The 17,174-nt window shown below is 41.8% G+C and overlaps 3 protein-coding genes across 6 annotated transcripts; 1 reads left to right on the forward strand and 2 right to left on the reverse strand.

The window, feature by feature from the left end:
- Positions 1 to 637: 637 nt before the first annotated feature.
- Positions 638 to 9,376, reverse strand: tm2d2 (TM2 domain containing 2). The gene is made up of 4 exons (XM_046386202.1): positions 8,957 to 9,376; positions 8,490 to 8,577; positions 8,287 to 8,402; positions 638 to 3,276 (listed from the first exon to the last, which is right to left on the reverse strand). Exons 1-4 carry the CDS (start codon positions 9,229 to 9,231, stop codon positions 3,063 to 3,065), a joined length of 693 nt encoding a protein of 230 aa, XP_046242158.1. The 5' UTR covers positions 9,232 to 9,376; the 3' UTR covers positions 638 to 3,062.
- A 1,447-nt stretch (positions 9,377 to 10,823) lies between these two features.
- On the forward strand, positions 10,824 to 13,067 carry LOC124057711 (vacuolar protein sorting-associated protein 8 homolog). Its single transcript, XM_046386212.1, has 3 exons — positions 10,824 to 11,673; positions 12,158 to 12,238; positions 12,594 to 13,067. The coding sequence occupies exons 1-3, from the start codon at positions 11,575 to 11,577 to the stop codon at positions 12,717 to 12,719; spliced, it is 306 nt and encodes a 101-aa protein (XP_046242168.1). The 5' UTR covers positions 10,824 to 11,574; the 3' UTR covers positions 12,720 to 13,067.
- Positions 13,068 to 13,190: 123 nt separating this feature from the next.
- LOC124057688 (tubulin beta-4B chain-like) lies at positions 13,191 to 16,002 on the reverse strand. 4 transcript variants are annotated; one of them, XM_046386173.1, is made up of 7 exons: positions 15,946 to 16,002; positions 15,653 to 15,761; positions 14,870 to 14,980; positions 14,375 to 14,604; positions 13,928 to 14,250; positions 13,480 to 13,824; positions 13,191 to 13,339 (listed from the first exon to the last, which is right to left on the reverse strand). In XM_046386173.1, the coding sequence occupies exons 1-7, from the start codon at positions 16,000 to 16,002 to the stop codon at positions 13,192 to 13,194; spliced, it is 1,323 nt and encodes a 440-aa protein (XP_046242129.1). In that variant the 3' UTR covers position 13,191. The 4 variants fall into 4 exon arrangements, with proteins under 4 accessions (XP_046242129.1, XP_046242128.1, XP_046242127.1 ...); XM_046386172.1 differs by having other exon boundaries at positions 14,375 to 14,619; XM_046386171.1 differs by having other exon boundaries at positions 14,375 to 14,637.
- Between the last annotated feature and the right edge of the window lie 1,172 nt (positions 16,003 to 17,174).

The following is a 17,174-nucleotide window of genomic DNA, read 5'->3' on the forward strand; positions in this document are numbered from 1 at the left end:
GCAAAACTGTCAAACATTTGCTCATTGCAGTTTCTTAAATGTTGGAATTTGCTGTCTTTCTTTGTCATGCATGTATGAGCTTAAATGAAGAGTCTTTGGGTTTTGGTCTGCCGGTTGGGCAAAAGAAGCAACTTAAAGACATCACTTTGATCTTTGGCAAAGTATGATGGGCATTTTGCACAATTTGTTTGACCTTTCATAAACTAAATAGTGAAAATAATTATATCTATATAATCCATAATGAAAATAATAGTTAGTTGCAGCCCTACTACTAGAAGAGATCTCACACATTAATGTCAATTACACAGTGTATTTCAAGTGTATTAAATTAAAGAATAGTTTATTATTTATCTTATGATTTCTCCTTTTCATGTTTAAGAGAAAGATTGTTATTTTTCTATCAGAAGACACTTAAAAAAAAAACACTTAAACGCAGGACGCCTGTATGCAAAAATCAACATTTCTACTCAGATGTGTTGACTTTTGGTCGTATGTTTGTCACTGTTGCTCAATCAAATTTTGTACCCTGACTCAATATCCAGGAGCAGCATGTAAAGACAACGGTGTCTTTCACTGACATTCTACCCTGTGCCAACCAAAGCTTGTTACCAAATGAGAGAAACGGGAAAACACAGTGTGCCAGATATCTTTTATTGAGCCAGAACAACTGTGGACAGCACAAGACACTTTGGATTCCTTCTTACCAGCTGAAGAACAATCTGGTATAACCTTCATTAATCGAGTACTCAACTTAATCTCCAATGGAATATGTTTTATTCTTGAGTTTTCATTTGATATAAGGGGAAACAAGCCTACTGGGATCATTTGAAAAGGAAAATCAACATAAGACTCAAGAGAAATGTCCAGTAACATGTCTGACTCTACACATAAAACACACCATGCAAACAAATAAATAGTGGAGAGCACTGAAGTTAAAGAATACAGTATAAAAGCTTCTGTTGGTCAGATCAACATTATATATACACAAACATTATATTACAAGGCCAAGAGGCTCCAGAAAATTAAGGTTTCCAAAGAGGCACAAACACACTGTTTCAGTTTTTATACTAACGCAATTCTGCAGAGCTGGACTTAGGTTTGAAAATTAAATAGAGCAATAAATTACACTCAGAATAACAGAATGACTTAATGTGTGAACAACTCTGTACATGTTCTTTACACAGGGATGAAAGTAAACATATGAATTACCATATTGTGAATTACGTGGAAATCTGCAGTATGTACAGCAGTTTCTGAATGTTTCCTCCTTCAAAAGACGTTGAGCCAACTGGAAGTAAATTGCTGCTGGATGAGAAAGGTTAGCCATGCTGACGATCAATTCTTACGACCTAAAAGGATTTTATTGATTCTTAGGTAATTAAACCTGCCTGATCTGTGAAAGAGCACATAAACCTTCAATTGGGGTAAAGATGAGAAAGTGAACAAAGTGGAAGATGAAGACTTGAATATTTAATGTCAGATCTAAGCCCAGCAAGGGAGAGTCAGTGAAGATCAAAATTCATTTTTTTTAAATTAGCATGAGAGCCGATTTCAAAATCTTCCTCAAGACGATAACCATTAAATCATCACTTTGTCAACACGTGAAACATGAAACATGAGTCATCTTGAGTTTTGAGTTTCTACTTGCTTGAGACAGTACTGTTAATCGGTCTGAGGAGTCTTGGCACACATTAATACAGCAGAGAAAGCAAAGTCAGGACGCCTCCAGTGGAAGCAGACAGTAAGGGGTCACAGCTGTGCTGTTTGCTAATTTGAAGAACGAAGGCTATGATGGTAACTGCAGGATAATGTATAGGAAGTTGCACTCAGGAAATTGTAGGATATTTCTAAGACTGCTTAGAGGACTCTTGGTTTGTATGAAATATTATGTATGAGCAGTGACTGTCAACTAGGCTGCATCACTCTACAGTATGTGTCTGGAGATCAAGAAAACACAGATTCCACTGAACACTGAGACCGAATTCTGATTTCTGTTCTGCTCACAGTTTTACGCCAGACATTCATTACATCCTTAAACTTTCCAGGAAATGAGGGCTAATTCTCAGATTGGAGCAACACATCCTGATGTGCTTTACTTTTCACCGTCAGTACATTTTGAAGGATTTCAGCTCACTTTCATACCTGCAATTCAGTTCATTCAGCAAGAAAACAAAGACGTGCTGTCGCCTCTTTGTTCTGGTTCATGGTCACGCTGACTTGTGAATTAATTCTAAATGAACCAATAACTGTAAGCATTGATTGGACATTTTTGATGCTGCCGTCTTGTGTGATTATTGCTACATGGACCCACAAAGAGAACTATATGAAAAATGATAACTGCTCTATGTGTTTGATGTCACAAAGAGCTCATAAAGTAGCCGACAACTAATTCAAATCTAGACAGTGGAGCTTTGATATTACATACAAACAAGCAGAAAGGGAGAATAAAGTGGGTGCCATGTACCTTGTTTTTATTCCCAATCGCAAATTTACTATCACAAGATGATGAAGTTGGCTTATTTTGCCTTCATGCCACGAATTGACTGCTCCAGAGTCTGCACCCAAAGTGGTTTAAGAGGTCTAGGAGGGTCTCTCGGATGTTATGTTTATGACTTGAGCAGGAATTCAAGAAGTAGACCATTAAACCGCCTACTGATATTCAAGAAATTGCATGGTAACCATGGTAACACTTTTTTTCTTGGTCCAGAACATATAATCTGAATGACAGGTGCAAAAAAGGACATTAATAGACAAATTACTGCTAAGTCATACTATTATCTCAGTTGTTCAGGCGAAAGCTGTGAGTCATTCTTACGCATTCTCAAAGTGATAAATTTCAGGTAAATAAGATTAGAAAACAATCAAATTATTTTTCTCTGGAGCCGTGGGAACCCTGCAGGAGTCCACAGGAGGTCCCTGGACACTGCTTTGCACAGTAAATCCTCTTAGAACAACCCGACTCACAGATTCATATCCACGGGAGGGCCATTCCCTGGAGTTCTCAATATTTAACTGATAATATCTGAGCGAGAAGTGGCCTTAGTCACACTCTGTCGCCACTGTCAGTAGTAGGTGCACCAATTGCTGTAATCGCTGGGCATCAGGCCACCAGTGATGAGGAGGATCAAGTCCACGAACCACCAGATTCCCAGCCCTCCCAGGGTGAGCAGCTTCCCAACCGCAGTTCCTGTGTGACCCAGGCAGAAACGATCAACCCCAAAACAACCCAGGAAGAAGGAGTACAGCAGTGTGGTGATGAAATAGTGTCCGGTGTATCTGCGGAGAAGCAACAGCATTAAGTACAAGAGGAATGTACAATGCAGTGAAATATGAACAACTGGGCAAAGAAAATAAACCATGCACATTCATTATTATTATGTGAACCTGCACATTTCCAGGGTTAAGCTTAATAAGGTACCAAATAAATATGCCAATGTTGAAGCAGAAACAATGAAATTATTCAAATGATATGTTGGAACAATCCACAACACCTGTTGTGCTCCACATCACAGGACACAATCTGAACAGACACTCAACACTGTAAGCTTCCCAAAGGTAGTAAGTACTAGATTGCAGTAGTGTCTTAGAATAGGTGCTGCTTTCACTGTGTCCAGCCACGGCATGTCTCTAATCTCCATGCAGTTAAAACTCATGTGTTGATAAATGCAGAGAGCTGCTGAGGGGACATGATGTACTGAGAACACTGCAGATAAAAAGTGAAGAGGTGGTTCAATACGTTTGTAAACATTGCCCCCTAGTGGTGAAATCCTGACACCAACGATTTTCATCTGAATTAACCGGCTTATTTTCAGTATGAATTGATTTGCAGGTCTGCAAGTACAGCTACAGTGCAGGTGGTATGCATAGAAACATCTGACAGTGAACACAGCATGTCAGATTTTTTTAGTGCGCGTATGCATCATCATGTCTCAGCCTTGTCAGCGCATGCTGCATTCAGCCTCTGACACTGTCTTCACCGAATTCCCATGCATTTCAACTAATTCAACTTAACTAATATCACACATTTATTGATTAAGTGTCAGATGTGTCTGTGTTCTTGTATTTCCCCAATTACTGGACGGTGCATAAAAAAAATCTACAAAAAAATAGAAGACAGACAAATTATAGTAAATAGCATAAAGTTAAAAATTAGAGGAAAGATCAGCTTGATATGAAATTTAAAAAAGCTAACTGTGAATAATTCAAAACATCTTATGGATTTAAGGTGTAGTGTTAAATTACTCACGAGGGAGCTTTAATTGCTATAAATTTTAAATTTATACATTTTTTAAAAAAATTTATTTTTGTGTATCAATATCATGTTATACTGTAAAGGGTTTATTGTTACAACAAGATGTTTTCACATCTTATACATGCTCCCTCTAGGAAATATTATTCAGAAACATGGCATAAACTTTCATTGTTATGCTGATGACACTCAGCTGTACTTATCCTTAAAGCCTGAAGAAACAGAGCCATTAGCCAGACTCCAGGCATGTCTTAAGGACATAAAGGACTGGATGACCTCCAATTTTTTATTATTAAACTCAGACAAAACTGAGATCATTGTTCTAGGCCCCAAACACCTTAGAAATAGAATAGCTGATAATATTCTCTCTCTGGACGGCATTACTTTGGCCTCCAGTACGACTGCAAGGAACCTCGGCGTTATCTTTGATCAAGATGTGTCATTTATTCATCACATTAAACAGACCTCTAAGACCGCCTTCTTTCACCTCCGTAATATCGCTAAGATTAGGAGTGTCCTCTCTCAGAGTGATGCTGAAAAACTTGTTCATGCTTTTGTTACTTCTAGGCTGGACTACTGCAACTCACTATTGTCTGGATGTCCAAATTATTCTATTAATAACCTGCAGCTGATCCAAAATGCAGCAGCTAGAGTTTTAACAGGAATCAGTAAAAGGGATCATATCTCCCCCATCTTAGCTTCTCTTCACTGGCTTTCGGTAAAATTCAGAATAGACTTTAAAATTCTCCTTACATATAAGGCCCTAAATGGACTCGCCCCATCATACCTGCAGGATCTAATAGTCCCATATATTCCCAATAGAACACTCAGATCACAGAGTGCAGGTTTACTTACAGTTCCCAGAATTTATAAAAGTAGAACGGGAGGACGAGCCTTTAGCTATCAGGCACCCCTGCTGTGGAACCAGTTGCCAATCTGGGTTCGACAGGCAGACACCACCTCCACTTTTAAGACTAAACTTAAAACCTTTCTGTTTAGTAAAGCATATAGTTAGCACCAAATAAAGTGTGTAGGGCTGGTAGGCATAGTTTCACCCACCTCATGATATATAGCCACAGGTAGAATAGGTCTGACTAACTGTTAATCTTTAAATCTCTATCTTAGCTAAGCTGCTATAGGCCTATGCTGCCGGGGGACACAAACATGATCCACCAAGCAGTTTTCCCTCCTCCTTTTCCTCTTCTATCCTCTCCCCTCGTCAGATTAACATGCAGTTCATTATTTTATGTCACTAACTGTGTGTCCAGTGCTCCTCGTAGTCTGGTGTCTCTCCCTCTCTCTCTCTCTCTCTCTCTCTCTCTCTGTATCTTTCTGCAGGTATCTCTCCATCCAGATCTTCAAGTTGAACTGTAGCCGGCTCTATGACCAACCCAATGTGTATTGTTGACATCTGCCTGTCATTCCTCTATGTACCGACTATGGGCGGGGTGGTTCTCCCTACGGGCCGAAATCGAACTGATAGGATAGTGATTCTCAACATCACATAAAAAAAGAATACATGAATGTTACAGCAGTTCATTATAATTTTCAATACTATAAATTTCCTATAACTTGTGAAATGTTAAAATCATATTGAGGTGGTAGCAAAAAGTGAAACTAAACAGTTGAGATTTTGTTTTGCTTATCTTTTTAGTAATGTCATTTCTCATGTTGCAAATTGCTTTCCTGCCTGTACAACATCCATTGCACGTCTGCCCGTCCTGGGTGAGGGATCCCTCCTCTGTTGCTCACCCTGAGGTTTCTTCCATTTTTTCCTGTTAAAGGTTTTTTTGGGAGTTTTTTCCTTAGTCGATGTGAGGGTCGAAGGGCAGAGGATGTTGCTGATGTTATGTTAAGCCCTTTGAGACAAACTGCTTGTAAAAATGGGCTATACAAATAAAGTTGACTTGACTTGACTTGACATTATTACAAACTTTGTGACATTCTTCTTATTATAACAATATATTATTTATCTTGTTATAACATGAAATGTTTCACGTTTCACATAACAAGGACAAAAGCTGATCTCGACATGACTTCTTGAGGCTCAAACACTGATGTGTGAGCAGGGTGTGATGGCTGCGGCTCACACACGTGTGCGTGACCACAGGCTCGATCTTTCGACATGGAGTTTGTCTTTAATTGCCACGGCAAAGATGATGTTGTGAATTCTGTTTCTCTCACTCTCTCTCTCTCTCTCTCTGGACGAGGGGAGGAGGAGAGGGTGACAGAGAGAAAGAAAGAAAGATAAAGTGAGAGTGAGCACCACAAAACACCGTCCTTAACCTGATATAGATTTTTTCATGTCTGAGGCATGTTCTGCTGCTGTAAACATTGAAACTGTAGTGAAACACTACGTCTGCTCCGTAAGAGCAGAATCTCACTATGACCGTGTAAATGAGTCATATTCCTTAACGTATCCATGCTCTGCACACCTTTTCCTGATTCAAACACACATTTCACATTATAGTAATATGGTTCATGACCCAATATATCCACAGCAGGTGTGACAGACTGGGATCACTCAGCTCAAACGTTACAATATTCACTCATAGTATTATCACTACCAAAGTGCAAAGGTTGTGTAATAACCTGCTTGTCCATTTCTTTGTACATCTGTCTCGAAAGCTAATGGTTAGACTGCTGAATCACATTGTGCACCCAAAAGAAAGAAAGCTATTGATGGCTTTTCCACTGGTGCAAACATCTGCTCCAACTTTCTATTTTCTAATGAGTGCAAATCCTGACCCCTTTCTCATACAAACATAACAACTGAACAAATAGCTCACTGGCTCCAGTGAACTCATGACCTTTCTTCTAGCAGCACCACCTGGCCACACGGTGCCTACTCTTACATAACTCCACCCGGGATAAACCTGATTGTGGAGGTGACACTTTAACAAGGGCAGAGGTCTGCACTGTGTGGACTGATTTATGTCACACCATCCCAGACACATACATAAACCTACAGACTGACCACCAGACTGAGCAACTTCCCCTTTTCACATACCTGTTCTCTTTTTTGTTTCTTAAAGATTTAAATAAAAACTAATATAAAAAATTCAAAAAGTCAGATGTAGATTAAGCTAATAGGCATTGAATAAATAAATACGATTATGTGTTCTCTCACTCATGCTGCCAAATGCTTACTCATGTTGTAATGTAGGGTCTCAGTCAGGTCTGGTAAAGAGTGGAAACTAAACAGGCTCTATATTATAACTGCCTTGAGATAATGACTGGGGAGCTCAGTCCTGACATCATTCTACAGATGTGTGGTGGAGAGCTTCCTGTGCTCCTGCATCACCATGTGGCACGGCAGCTGCTCTGCGGCAGAGAAGAAGGCTCTGCAGAGGGTGGTGAAAGCTCCACAGAAGACTGTGGGACACAGTCTATCCACCACCACAGACATTTACACTTCCAGATGCAGGACCCCACCTACCACTCACACAAACTGTTTGCCCCTCTCCCCTCAGGCAGGAGGCTGTGGAGCATTAAGACTGAGGAACAGCTTCTTCCCAGAAGCTGTGAGACTGTTGGACTCTGGAGGACCTCTGTAGTCCCTGCTGCTACCCCATATCTTACACCGAACCCACACATACACACACGTCACCCTCCCTCTCCCTTCCCTGACAACCACCCATGAACATTGCACAATGCAGCCATTTTGCACAGAACTATGCACTACTTGTCTCATTTGCACTATTCCTTAATTTGCACAATTCTGCAATACTGCTGTAAATATTGTTGCCCTCTGGTCCCTGTTCACTGGATATATCTTTTATTCTGGTTATTTTATATTCATATAGTGTTGTTTATATAGTTACAGCATTAGTAACTGTAGTTATTGGGCTTATACCGGGACCAGGGAAACGAATTTCGTTCCACCTCATGTCTTTACATGTGTGAAATGACAATAAAGCTCCTTGATAATTAACTTGTTAGATAGCCATATTTTTTCGTCAGCTTTGGTGTGATAATTTCTGGCACATGTAGATTTCTACAGTTATATGTCCTGCAGATTATCCAGTATCCCTTACTTGATGCAGGGTACGTTTCCTCTGAGGAACTCTCTGGGTCCGGCACACTCTATATCATCGAGTGCAGTGCAGATAACCGGTGTGTGGTTCACCTCTTTCTGAGTCTGGCCACCCCACTAAAAATAAACACAATAAATTAAGGCTGAGTGTTGAGTGATTAACAACATAAAATGTTCTCAAAAACAAAATAAAATAAAACTTACCCCAACACAACCATGGCCCATCTCCAGAAGGGCACTGTGGTTGCCTGCATGATCTACAGGGTCTTGACAGTAGATGAACTCCTCCGGTCTTATCACATGTTACAAAAGACAGAGAGTGAGGAATGTAGTATGCCACTGCTGCAAAAAACAGTAGCTTACAACAACCAACTGTATTCAGTTACTTCCAGTACGTACAAAACACTTAGAAGTCAAACTTCATTCAATTCTGTCCACAAAGGCTCACAGCTGTTCACCGTGGAAGAAAGTGAAAGATACTTCATTTTGGTTAGCCTTATTTCATTACACGTATTTTAAAGTACTATATGGAATGATAAAGTTTTGTTTTTAAAAGAAAGTCTGCTTCGAGTCATAGACTAGTGATGTGCGAACCAGCAGCTGCATGTAGTTAGCATTAGCTAACGTGCTAACAATAGCATTCTTTTAAGAATTACACATACGTTACTTACAGATAGCTGCATAGGACAACTGGTGATGGGGGTCTGTACTCATACATTTCTGTATAATTCGTACTTTCAACCGGTATATCATATTTCATCACGTCGAGCAAATTCTGCTCGCTGGAAGGGAGCACTGTTGGTCCCTGAGCAGAGGAAGCAGCAGGAGTCTCCGTCGTCGATGAGTTTTGTGAGTGAATTCCTTCCAGACATTGTAACAGAATCACCGTAAACAGCAATAGGAACTGTCCGCACAGTAGAATATAGCTCAGTGAAATCATTGTCATCCTTAAAATAATACATTCAGCCTCACACAAGAGCCGTTCATGACAAATAACACCATTTAGCTAGCTATAGGTAAATGTTTGTTTGGGTCTCTGGCGTATGACGTCGTCAAAAAGCGCGTAGAGTGGTAACCGTCAATTCTGTCATAGGATTGCAAAGTCATAACCTTTTTTTTTTTTTTTTTTTTTTTAATTGAAATATTCAGTACAAGGCAGTTATTATAATGAACATACATACAAACAACAGAACGTCAGCCAGGGGGTAGGCTACTTAAATAAATGCAGAAAATGTAGAGCACAAGTGATATGTTTTCATAACTTTCTTGTTGTTAGATTCACAGATACTTTCCATATACTGTTCTGTTTCCTTTACAAATGCAATAAAATAGGGGTTTGAGTGACTAACTTTGGCTTTGTGTATGTGATATTTCCCAATATAATTATTAAGTTTATGACATACAATTCTTGCAAAGTCATAACCTTCTATGCGCTGCCTCTGATTGGCGAGTACTCTGGTTGGTTGGTTGGTTTATGATAGGTTTGAGCATGAGGACTGGTCTCCACTTGCTCCTGGCTAAAGTGTCCTCGTCGAGCACCAAATTTTGATTTAACGACGCAAGTATCTTGTCTCTTAGTCTCTTACGTCCACTTTGTTTTTTCAGACATCCTTGCTGCGCCTAATTACCAAACACACATACACACACACACACACACACACACACGCACATGGACACCGATTCAAACGTTAATGTAAATAAAACCTGTGATATTACAATCCTTCTGGCTGACGTGACCCAGGCCAGGCAGATTAACAAACAGATTAACAAGGACTCCTGAGCGCAGACCAGCAGACCGGTGTGCAAGCAACAAGGTGGAGTGACAGCAGGGACGGCCAATCACACAAGAAACGGCAGAGCCAATCGAGGAGCTTGTGGGCGGTCTAAACTAAGGGAAACAGGCTTCAGCTTGAGCGGCCGTTTTCCGCTTGGTCCTAGTGCTTGACGGCTCTCTGTTTACTATAGAATAGCGTAACATTGTTTTTGGACGGTAAGGGGCGGCAGGGGACCAAAACGGCCTTTTGAAAAAGTGCAGGGGACATGTCCCCTGTGTGTCCCCCCACGTCCGTGCTACTACTACTACTAATCATCATCATCATAAGAGGTTCATATTTTATCAGACAGACTTAACTCGATGTTCACTCCTGCTTCTACTGCCGCCCTGCTGCTCTGAATGGAAATGACAGGCTTGTTTGAAATTTGTGCCTCACCTGGAAAGCACTCAAGAACAGGCAGCAGCAGCACTGGGGGCCCAGACAAAATGCTAAAAGTCGGATGGTTTCTAATGGCCTTCAGTCTTTACAGGAAGTCACAGAAACACTCAGTTCCTGTTAGATCCCAATCCGATTTATTTCAATGATGTCAGTTTGTATACAGTCTCTGGTCATTGTAATTATGTCACTGATTTCTGTTTATCGTTTAACCTACACTGTGGACGAGGCTTGAAACTACTGACTGAACAAAGAAAATAAATTTATGTACACTGTGTCATATGTAATGTGTGTAATGACATCGGTAATCAACTGTGAAGCAGCTCTTAACAAGTTGGTGTTTTGGTGGGAAGTAAATCCTCAAATTCCACTCATATCCACATCCGTTTCAGGCAAAAACAGTCAGCTAACTGGTGATTCCCTCGACAGGAACATGCTAAAAACTTGGATCAAATGAATCAAACACTACCCAACCTTCAAAAGGAAAAAAAAATGTGGAAAAAACCCCCAGCAAGTTTGTGTATCAGTCTGATCACAAATTAGTATGTGATTTTTACAGTATCTGCTATCCACAGCTTTTTTTTATAGCGTACAAAGAACTCCTCCATGAGTTCATTAAATCCCTGAAGCCACATAAAGGCAACAATACAGATATGTAAAGTCTGCAGGCTACGATTTGAGGAGTGCTGCACAATGCCCACACACAACTTGTTATCTTTCATGTTTGGGTGGGAGACAGATTTATCAGGGCTGTGTATTTGGGCCTTCATTCCACTGATTTCAGGTTTTCTTCTTGAAATGCTTAATGAGTTTGAGAGTGTTTGAGAAAATGTGGTACATTTATAATGGAAAGTCAAACCTTCAACTTGAGCAGAATGATGTGATGGGACTCTCCCTCAAACATGGACGCAGCTCTAAAGCCACTCTCTGTCAATATGATTTGCTGTCACTGCTGCGATGCTCCTTTATGATTGGTTCCGATGTTTCACAGCTATGAGATCAGTGATTGTTGTGACCTGAGAGGTTGGTGCTCCATCAGCATGTGCTCTGTGCTGTTTTTAATCTAAAAAGATTAACGGATGATGAGTGCTACTGACACGGCTCTCTCCTTCTCGCTGTCTCAGACTCGTGTTTCTTCAGTGCATCGTGATGCAGGAGCAGAGGCCGACAGAAAGAAGGTAAGGTTTTATCAGACCCCACAAACCGTTTTTCTCTGGTCTGCTGGAGATCTTTCTGCTACAATGTGTTTTCTATGTGAGTCTTTCATTCTGAAACCTTGAAAGATAATTCCACTTAATAACAACCCGGGTCTTATTTACTCAAGTAAAATTTTGAAACATCTAAATCACCCTGATTGGTGCCATGAAAAGTTCTATAGAAGGTTTTGAAAACAGGACCCGAGATGTAAGAAAGCAGATTGGTTATGTGGTTATTGTGTGCCCTGACCAAGAACCAAATATGAACCTGATCCAACTATAGTCACTGTCCATGTTTTAAAAATCAACAAGCGTGAGGCACAAGGAGGTTATTGCCATCATATGTCCATCTAAAACCAAACCTGTTGTCATAGACCTGCTGTCACAGTTTGTCACACTGTCATAACTTACAGCTAGACCTGTTGTGCTTTGACTACATTTGTTCTTGATCTTTGTTGTGGCCCAGGTGTTTGTTGAGGCAACACTGGACCTTCAGCAGGAACAGTCCTGGGATCAGCTACGTTGTTTATACCGAGGACCATCCAGGGTATGAATACTGCTTCTGTCTGCGGCACCCCTGCACAACTCTACAGCAGTTTTCCAGTTAGAACATTGATATTTCTTGAATGACAGCAAAACAACCTGTTTCTTTTTTTTATATATAGTTTACTTATGTATACTTACATACTTTTAAAATATGAACACTAAGATCCAGACCTGGAAACACAGATTGTAACCCTGAATCAGAACTGGAAACTGCAACCAAACACCCAGCTTTATCCTGTGGGTGTTTGTGTGTGTGTGTGTGTGTGTGTGAGAGAGAGAGAGAGAGAGGCAAATAAATGTGATGCATCACCTTTTCTAATTGCTCTGTTTTCTCCCTCTCTCTTTCCTTCTTCCAGTTGTCCATCCTTTCAGAACTGTCCCACAGCAACAGCAGTGAGAAGACAGGACTTCTAATTACAGCTCAATCGGGAACAGAGAATTTCCAACTTAAACTCTCTCCTCCACCTCTGTTGGAAGAGTGAAGGGTGGATTCTTCCTTCATTTGTTGACACTTGAGTAAAGCGGGACTTGTTAAGGACGAGACATTCTATGCACTTCTGATTTCCTGCATTTGTCCAGCTATTTTACATCAATGTGGATTTAAGCTTTCCACTGCTTTGATATTGTTAAACTTCTGTGAAACCGTTTCTGTCAAAACAAACTGTGTAATATTGATCACACTTTGGTAATTTTACTAAATGTAGCTTTATTTTAATCCATTGTTTATGTATCACAGCTGGCTGAAATATAACTGTAAAGGAGGCTGATGTATTTTGCAGGGGGAGAATTGAAATGGAATGTTTGTTTACAGGCATTAAAAAGACATAACATAACTGTGCCTCTCTTGTTATTATTTTGCATTAATAAGAGAAACCTATCATAACGTCTTTAATGTGAAGAGTTTTAATATCACAATGGGCAACAACCAACAAAAAAATAGGTTACAGCAGGTGTCTAGGCCATGTCCTCTTCGCCCTCCTCCTCAAACTCGCCCTCTTCCTCGGCCGTGGCGTCCTGGTACTGCTGGTACTCGGACACCAGGTCGTTCATGTTGCTCTCAGCCTCTGTGAACTCCATCTCATCCATGCCCTCGCCCGTGTACCTGAAACACATCATTATTTCATTGCATGCGTTTTGACAAACAAGCCAAACTCTCGTGGCTAAACGTTTGGTGTTGTGCCAGTCCAGCAGAAATACGTGGACTTCACACCGCTGTCCCGACGGCACTCTTCTTTTACTCACCAGTGGAGGAAGGCCTTGCGGCGGAACATGGCGGTGAACTGCTCAGAGATGCGCCTGAACAGCTCTTGAATGGCTGTGCTGTTGCCAATGAAGGTGGAAGCAATCTTGAGGCCGCGGGGAGGGATGTCGCAGACGGCTGTCTTCACGTTGTTGGGGATCCAATCCACAAAGTAGCTGCTGTTTTTGTTCCGCACGTTCAGCATCTGCTCGTCCACCTCCTTCATGGACACGCGGCCTCTGAAGATGGCGGCGGCTGTAAGGTAACGCCCGCGCCGCGGGTCACAAGCTGCCATCATGTTCTTGGCGTCGAACATCTGCTGGGTGAGTTCAGGAACCGTCAACGCCCTAAAAAAAACAGACAGACACTTGAGTCAGGATTTATTTCAAACGCGTCAAAATAAAACTTGACGACTGACAGTTTAAACAAATCAGGCTCCCGACTGTCCACCTGTACTGCTGGCTGCCGCGGCTGGTCAGGGGGGCAAACCCTGGAATGAAGAAGTGCAGCCTGGGAAAGGGCACCATGTTAACAGCCAGTTTCCTCAAATCAGGATTGAGCTGGCCAGGGAACCGCAGGCAGGCAGTCACCCCGCTCATGGTGGCTGAGACCAGGTGGTTGAGGTCACCATAGGTGGGCGTGGTGAGCTTCAGTGTGCGAAAGCAGATGTCATACAGGGCCTCGTTATCAATGCAGAAGGTCTCATCTGTATTCTCCACCAGCTGGTGGACGGAGAGGGTAGCATTGTATGGCTCCACCACTGTGTCCGACACCTGGAGCGGGAAAGCGGAGGGAAAGCGCAGACGACGGGAGGAACAGGAAACAGCAATGAAGCCCAGAGGACCAAGCTGAGGGACAAATATTTAACGATAAAATATTCTTGTGTATTAAGCGAACCTTGGGTGAAGGCACCACGCTGAACGTGTTCATGATGCGGTCTGGGTACTCCTCTCGGATTTTGCCGATGAGCAGCGTGCCCATGCCAGAGCCGGTGCCTCCTCCCAGGGAGTGCGTGAGCTGGAAGCCCTGGAGGCAGTCGCAGCTCTCTGCCTCTTTCCTCACCACATCCAGGACCGAGTCCACCAGCTCAGCTCCCTCGGTGTAGTGGCCTTTAGCCCAGTTGCTACCTGCTCCGCTCCGGCCTGTGTAACATGCAAATGCAGAAATTAAAACCACCTGAATCCATATCTACTTGACATGCAAAGTAAAAGAAAGGTTCCTTGCAGAGAGCAGTGAAAGCACTGAAAGAGACTGGCTCCGATACAACCAGTACCTCGCTTTTTGGATATTCAACTTTAAAATAAGACTGACTCTAGATGCTTATTCACAGCAATGCAATTTCATCAACCCAATGTAAAACACACATCTTATGATCGCATTTAAAATTCGCACCAAAGACAAAGCTGTCCGGTCGAAACACTTGTCCAATGGGACCAGATCTCACGGAGTCCATTGTGCCTGGCTCCAAGTCCACCAGCACTGCACGAGGGACATACTTCCCGCCTGGAAATGAAAACACAGTTGCTTAAACAATTACTCAAACAATAACCTGCTCATCTTTCTCCTTTTTCTTATACAAACGACATACTTTTGAATTGCTGAGTGAACAAAGCAAAAAAATCATGGCCATTTTGGCCATTGTTTTTTATAAGCAGCAGTGACTACTTCTTATTGGGGTTATATCTACATGGGCTCCCATACAAAGGTCCATACAAAAGTGATGAATTTGATCTTTGGTCACAAACGACCACTGTAAACTCTAATGCCTCGTATAGCTCTCCTGTTACATATCATTTAATGACAATACAGTGTCTTATTTCGAACCAGCGATCCACCGGTTACGGGTCCGACACCCTAACCGCTGATCCACGAGTCGCTTATACACAATATTACCGTAAGTTAAACTAACTGGATATTTGTTTGGGACATTTCCGTTAGCCGGAGGTTTGTTGTGTCATGGAAACAGGGAAACAGGGCGACGGTAGCTAGGAAGGGTCGACTGACTTCAAGACTCATTTCTAAGAGTCTTGCAGTGGGATAAGGGCCCCCTGCTGGATAGCTAGGGTACTAACAAGTTTTCCGACTGGTGTTGAATTACTTTGGCTCCATTAGAAATTTGTTAGATAACCTAACTGTGTAGCTCGGAATCTTTAGCAAAATGATATTAAGGCTAACCCGCTAGCTCGTTGTAATAGACGTTGATTCGTTCCAGCTGCAGGTCACTGTCTCCGTGATATGTCCCAGTCGGGTCGATGCCATGTTCGTCACTTATCACCTCCCAGAACTACAATGAGAGAAAAAACAGAAACATTGTGCGTTAAATTAGATGACTAACTAGCGTGATTTACCCCGGCGACTCAAACCAGTCGGCCGTACGTCCACCGAGGCAGGCTATCATTAGCTAATTTATCTCCCGCCCGTCTTTTCTGTGTGCTGAGACCTCACTTTCAAACAAAAAATATCCCCACCTTAGCACCAATTTGGTTTCCACACTGGCCTGCCTGCATGTATACGATTTCCCTCATGGTCGAAATTCAAAACTTCGACCAAAACAACGACGGACAATTTTAGAAGCGCTCAGACCGCCAACGGACGAACCACTCTGAGAGGGTGAGAGCAATGCCAAGCTCCCGAGGGCCGGCGAACACAGTTTGACCTATTAAATGTCACTTGAAGCACAGCACACACCTTATTGGTCGAGAGGATGTGGTTTTCAGTTTTGATTGGTCAGACTGTACAGATTCCCGTAATATGTAATGGCAATGATCTTGACGGCTGGTGAAGTTTGCAGTTTATTTTCTTCCTTTCACATAGTACACATTGAATAAACACAAAAACTACGACCACAGTAAGAGCTTGTGCCTCATTACGGCTCCATTAAACTCGTTAAAGCTGTTAAACATTACGCGTTCGCAACTCCACTGTCTGTTGAGAACTGTACCCTCACTGACAATGCCATAGTCGGGAAATGTGAACAGACTATCGTTCGCTTTTACCAAAATAAAAGCTAATATAAAAACACATATTTCAGAAATATTAATCAGGTAATAATAAACCTTTCATTGGGTTATTTACACTTCCGCCGAATTATAGAGTTTTACAACAGGGAAGCCTTAAACACATAATTTCCACGTGGAAAAATAACCCTTCAAACATTGACACTATACCACACAGGAAACTATATCACAGTTCATAACTACATTGTGCTTAAACTGCTTCTAGCAACAAAACTCATTTCTGAACTGGGCGCTCCACTAAGGAAAGTTTGCTGCTGCGCTCTCCTTTATTATTCACTTCTCATTCTCCGAGCGGGATTTTGGCTCCTCTCACAAGTCCATCTTAGCCTTTGATGATTTCCGAGACTCTTCCGAGTCTCCACTTGCTCCTGGCTAAAGTGTCCTCGCCGAGGACCAAATTTTGATTTCAGAGGTGGGGAGGGGGACGCAAGTATCTTGAATAAACCTCTACTCAATTAAACAAATACACTTTACAAGATTATTGAGAAATGATGAGGAGGATCTTGAAGTGGATATGCTGCTTTATTGGAGCCAGTGAAGGTGTTGCAGGATGGTGTGACGCATTTCTTTGAGTAACTTCCACTTTGACTTCTAAAGAAGTCTCTTATGTCCACTTTGTTTTTTCAGACATGATGTTTCGTTCGTGAACGATTCGTTCAGTATGAACAAAACTTTTATAT

The sequence above is a fragment of the Scatophagus argus genome, chromosome 4 (genome assembly GCF_020382885.2).
Source record: "Scatophagus argus isolate fScaArg1 chromosome 4, fScaArg1.pri, whole genome shotgun sequence".
NCBI lineage: Eukaryota > Metazoa > Chordata > Actinopteri > Scatophagidae > Scatophagus > Scatophagus argus.

What these genes read in the sequence shown, in the direction of transcription:
- tm2d2 (XM_046386202.1), bottom strand. Translation starts at nt 9,231, where the DNA reads ATGACAATGATTTCACTGAGCTATATTCTACTGTGCGGACAGTTCCTA. An exon ending in TGGGCCATGGTTGTGTTGGG is followed by an intron (nt 8,403 to 8,489) that starts GTAAGTTTTATT and finishes GTTTATTTTTAG; the next exon opens with TGGGGTGGCCAGACTCAGAA. An exon ending in GGAAACGTACCCTGCATCAA is followed by an intron (nt 3,277 to 8,286) that starts GTAAGGGATACT and finishes GCTTCTCCGCAG; the next exon opens with ATACACCGGACACTATTTCA.
- LOC124057711 (XM_046386212.1), top strand. Translation starts at nt 11,575, where the DNA reads ATGATGAGTGCTACTGACACGGCTCTCTCCTTCTCGCTGTCTCAGACT. An exon ending in CAGAGGCCGACAGAAAGAAG is followed by an intron (nt 11,674 to 12,157) that starts GTAAGGTTTTAT and finishes GTTGTGGCCCAG; the next exon opens with GTGTTTGTTGAGGCAACACT. An exon ending in TATACCGAGGACCATCCAGG is followed by an intron (nt 12,239 to 12,593) that starts GTATGAATACTG and finishes TCCTTCTTCCAG; the next exon opens with TTGTCCATCCTTTCAGAACT.
- LOC124057688 (XM_046386171.1), bottom strand. Translation starts at nt 16,002, where the DNA reads ATGAGGGAAATCGTATACATGCAGGCAGGCCAGTGTGGAAACCAAATT. An exon ending in GAAACCAAATTGGTGCTAAG is followed by an intron (nt 15,762 to 15,945) that starts GTGGGGATATTT and finishes CTCTCATTGTAG; the next exon opens with TTCTGGGAGGTGATAAGTGA. An exon ending in CGCAAGGCCTTCCTCCACTG is followed by an intron (nt 13,340 to 13,479) that starts GTGAGTAAAAGA and finishes GATGTGTTTCAG; the next exon opens with GTACACGGGCGAGGGCATGG.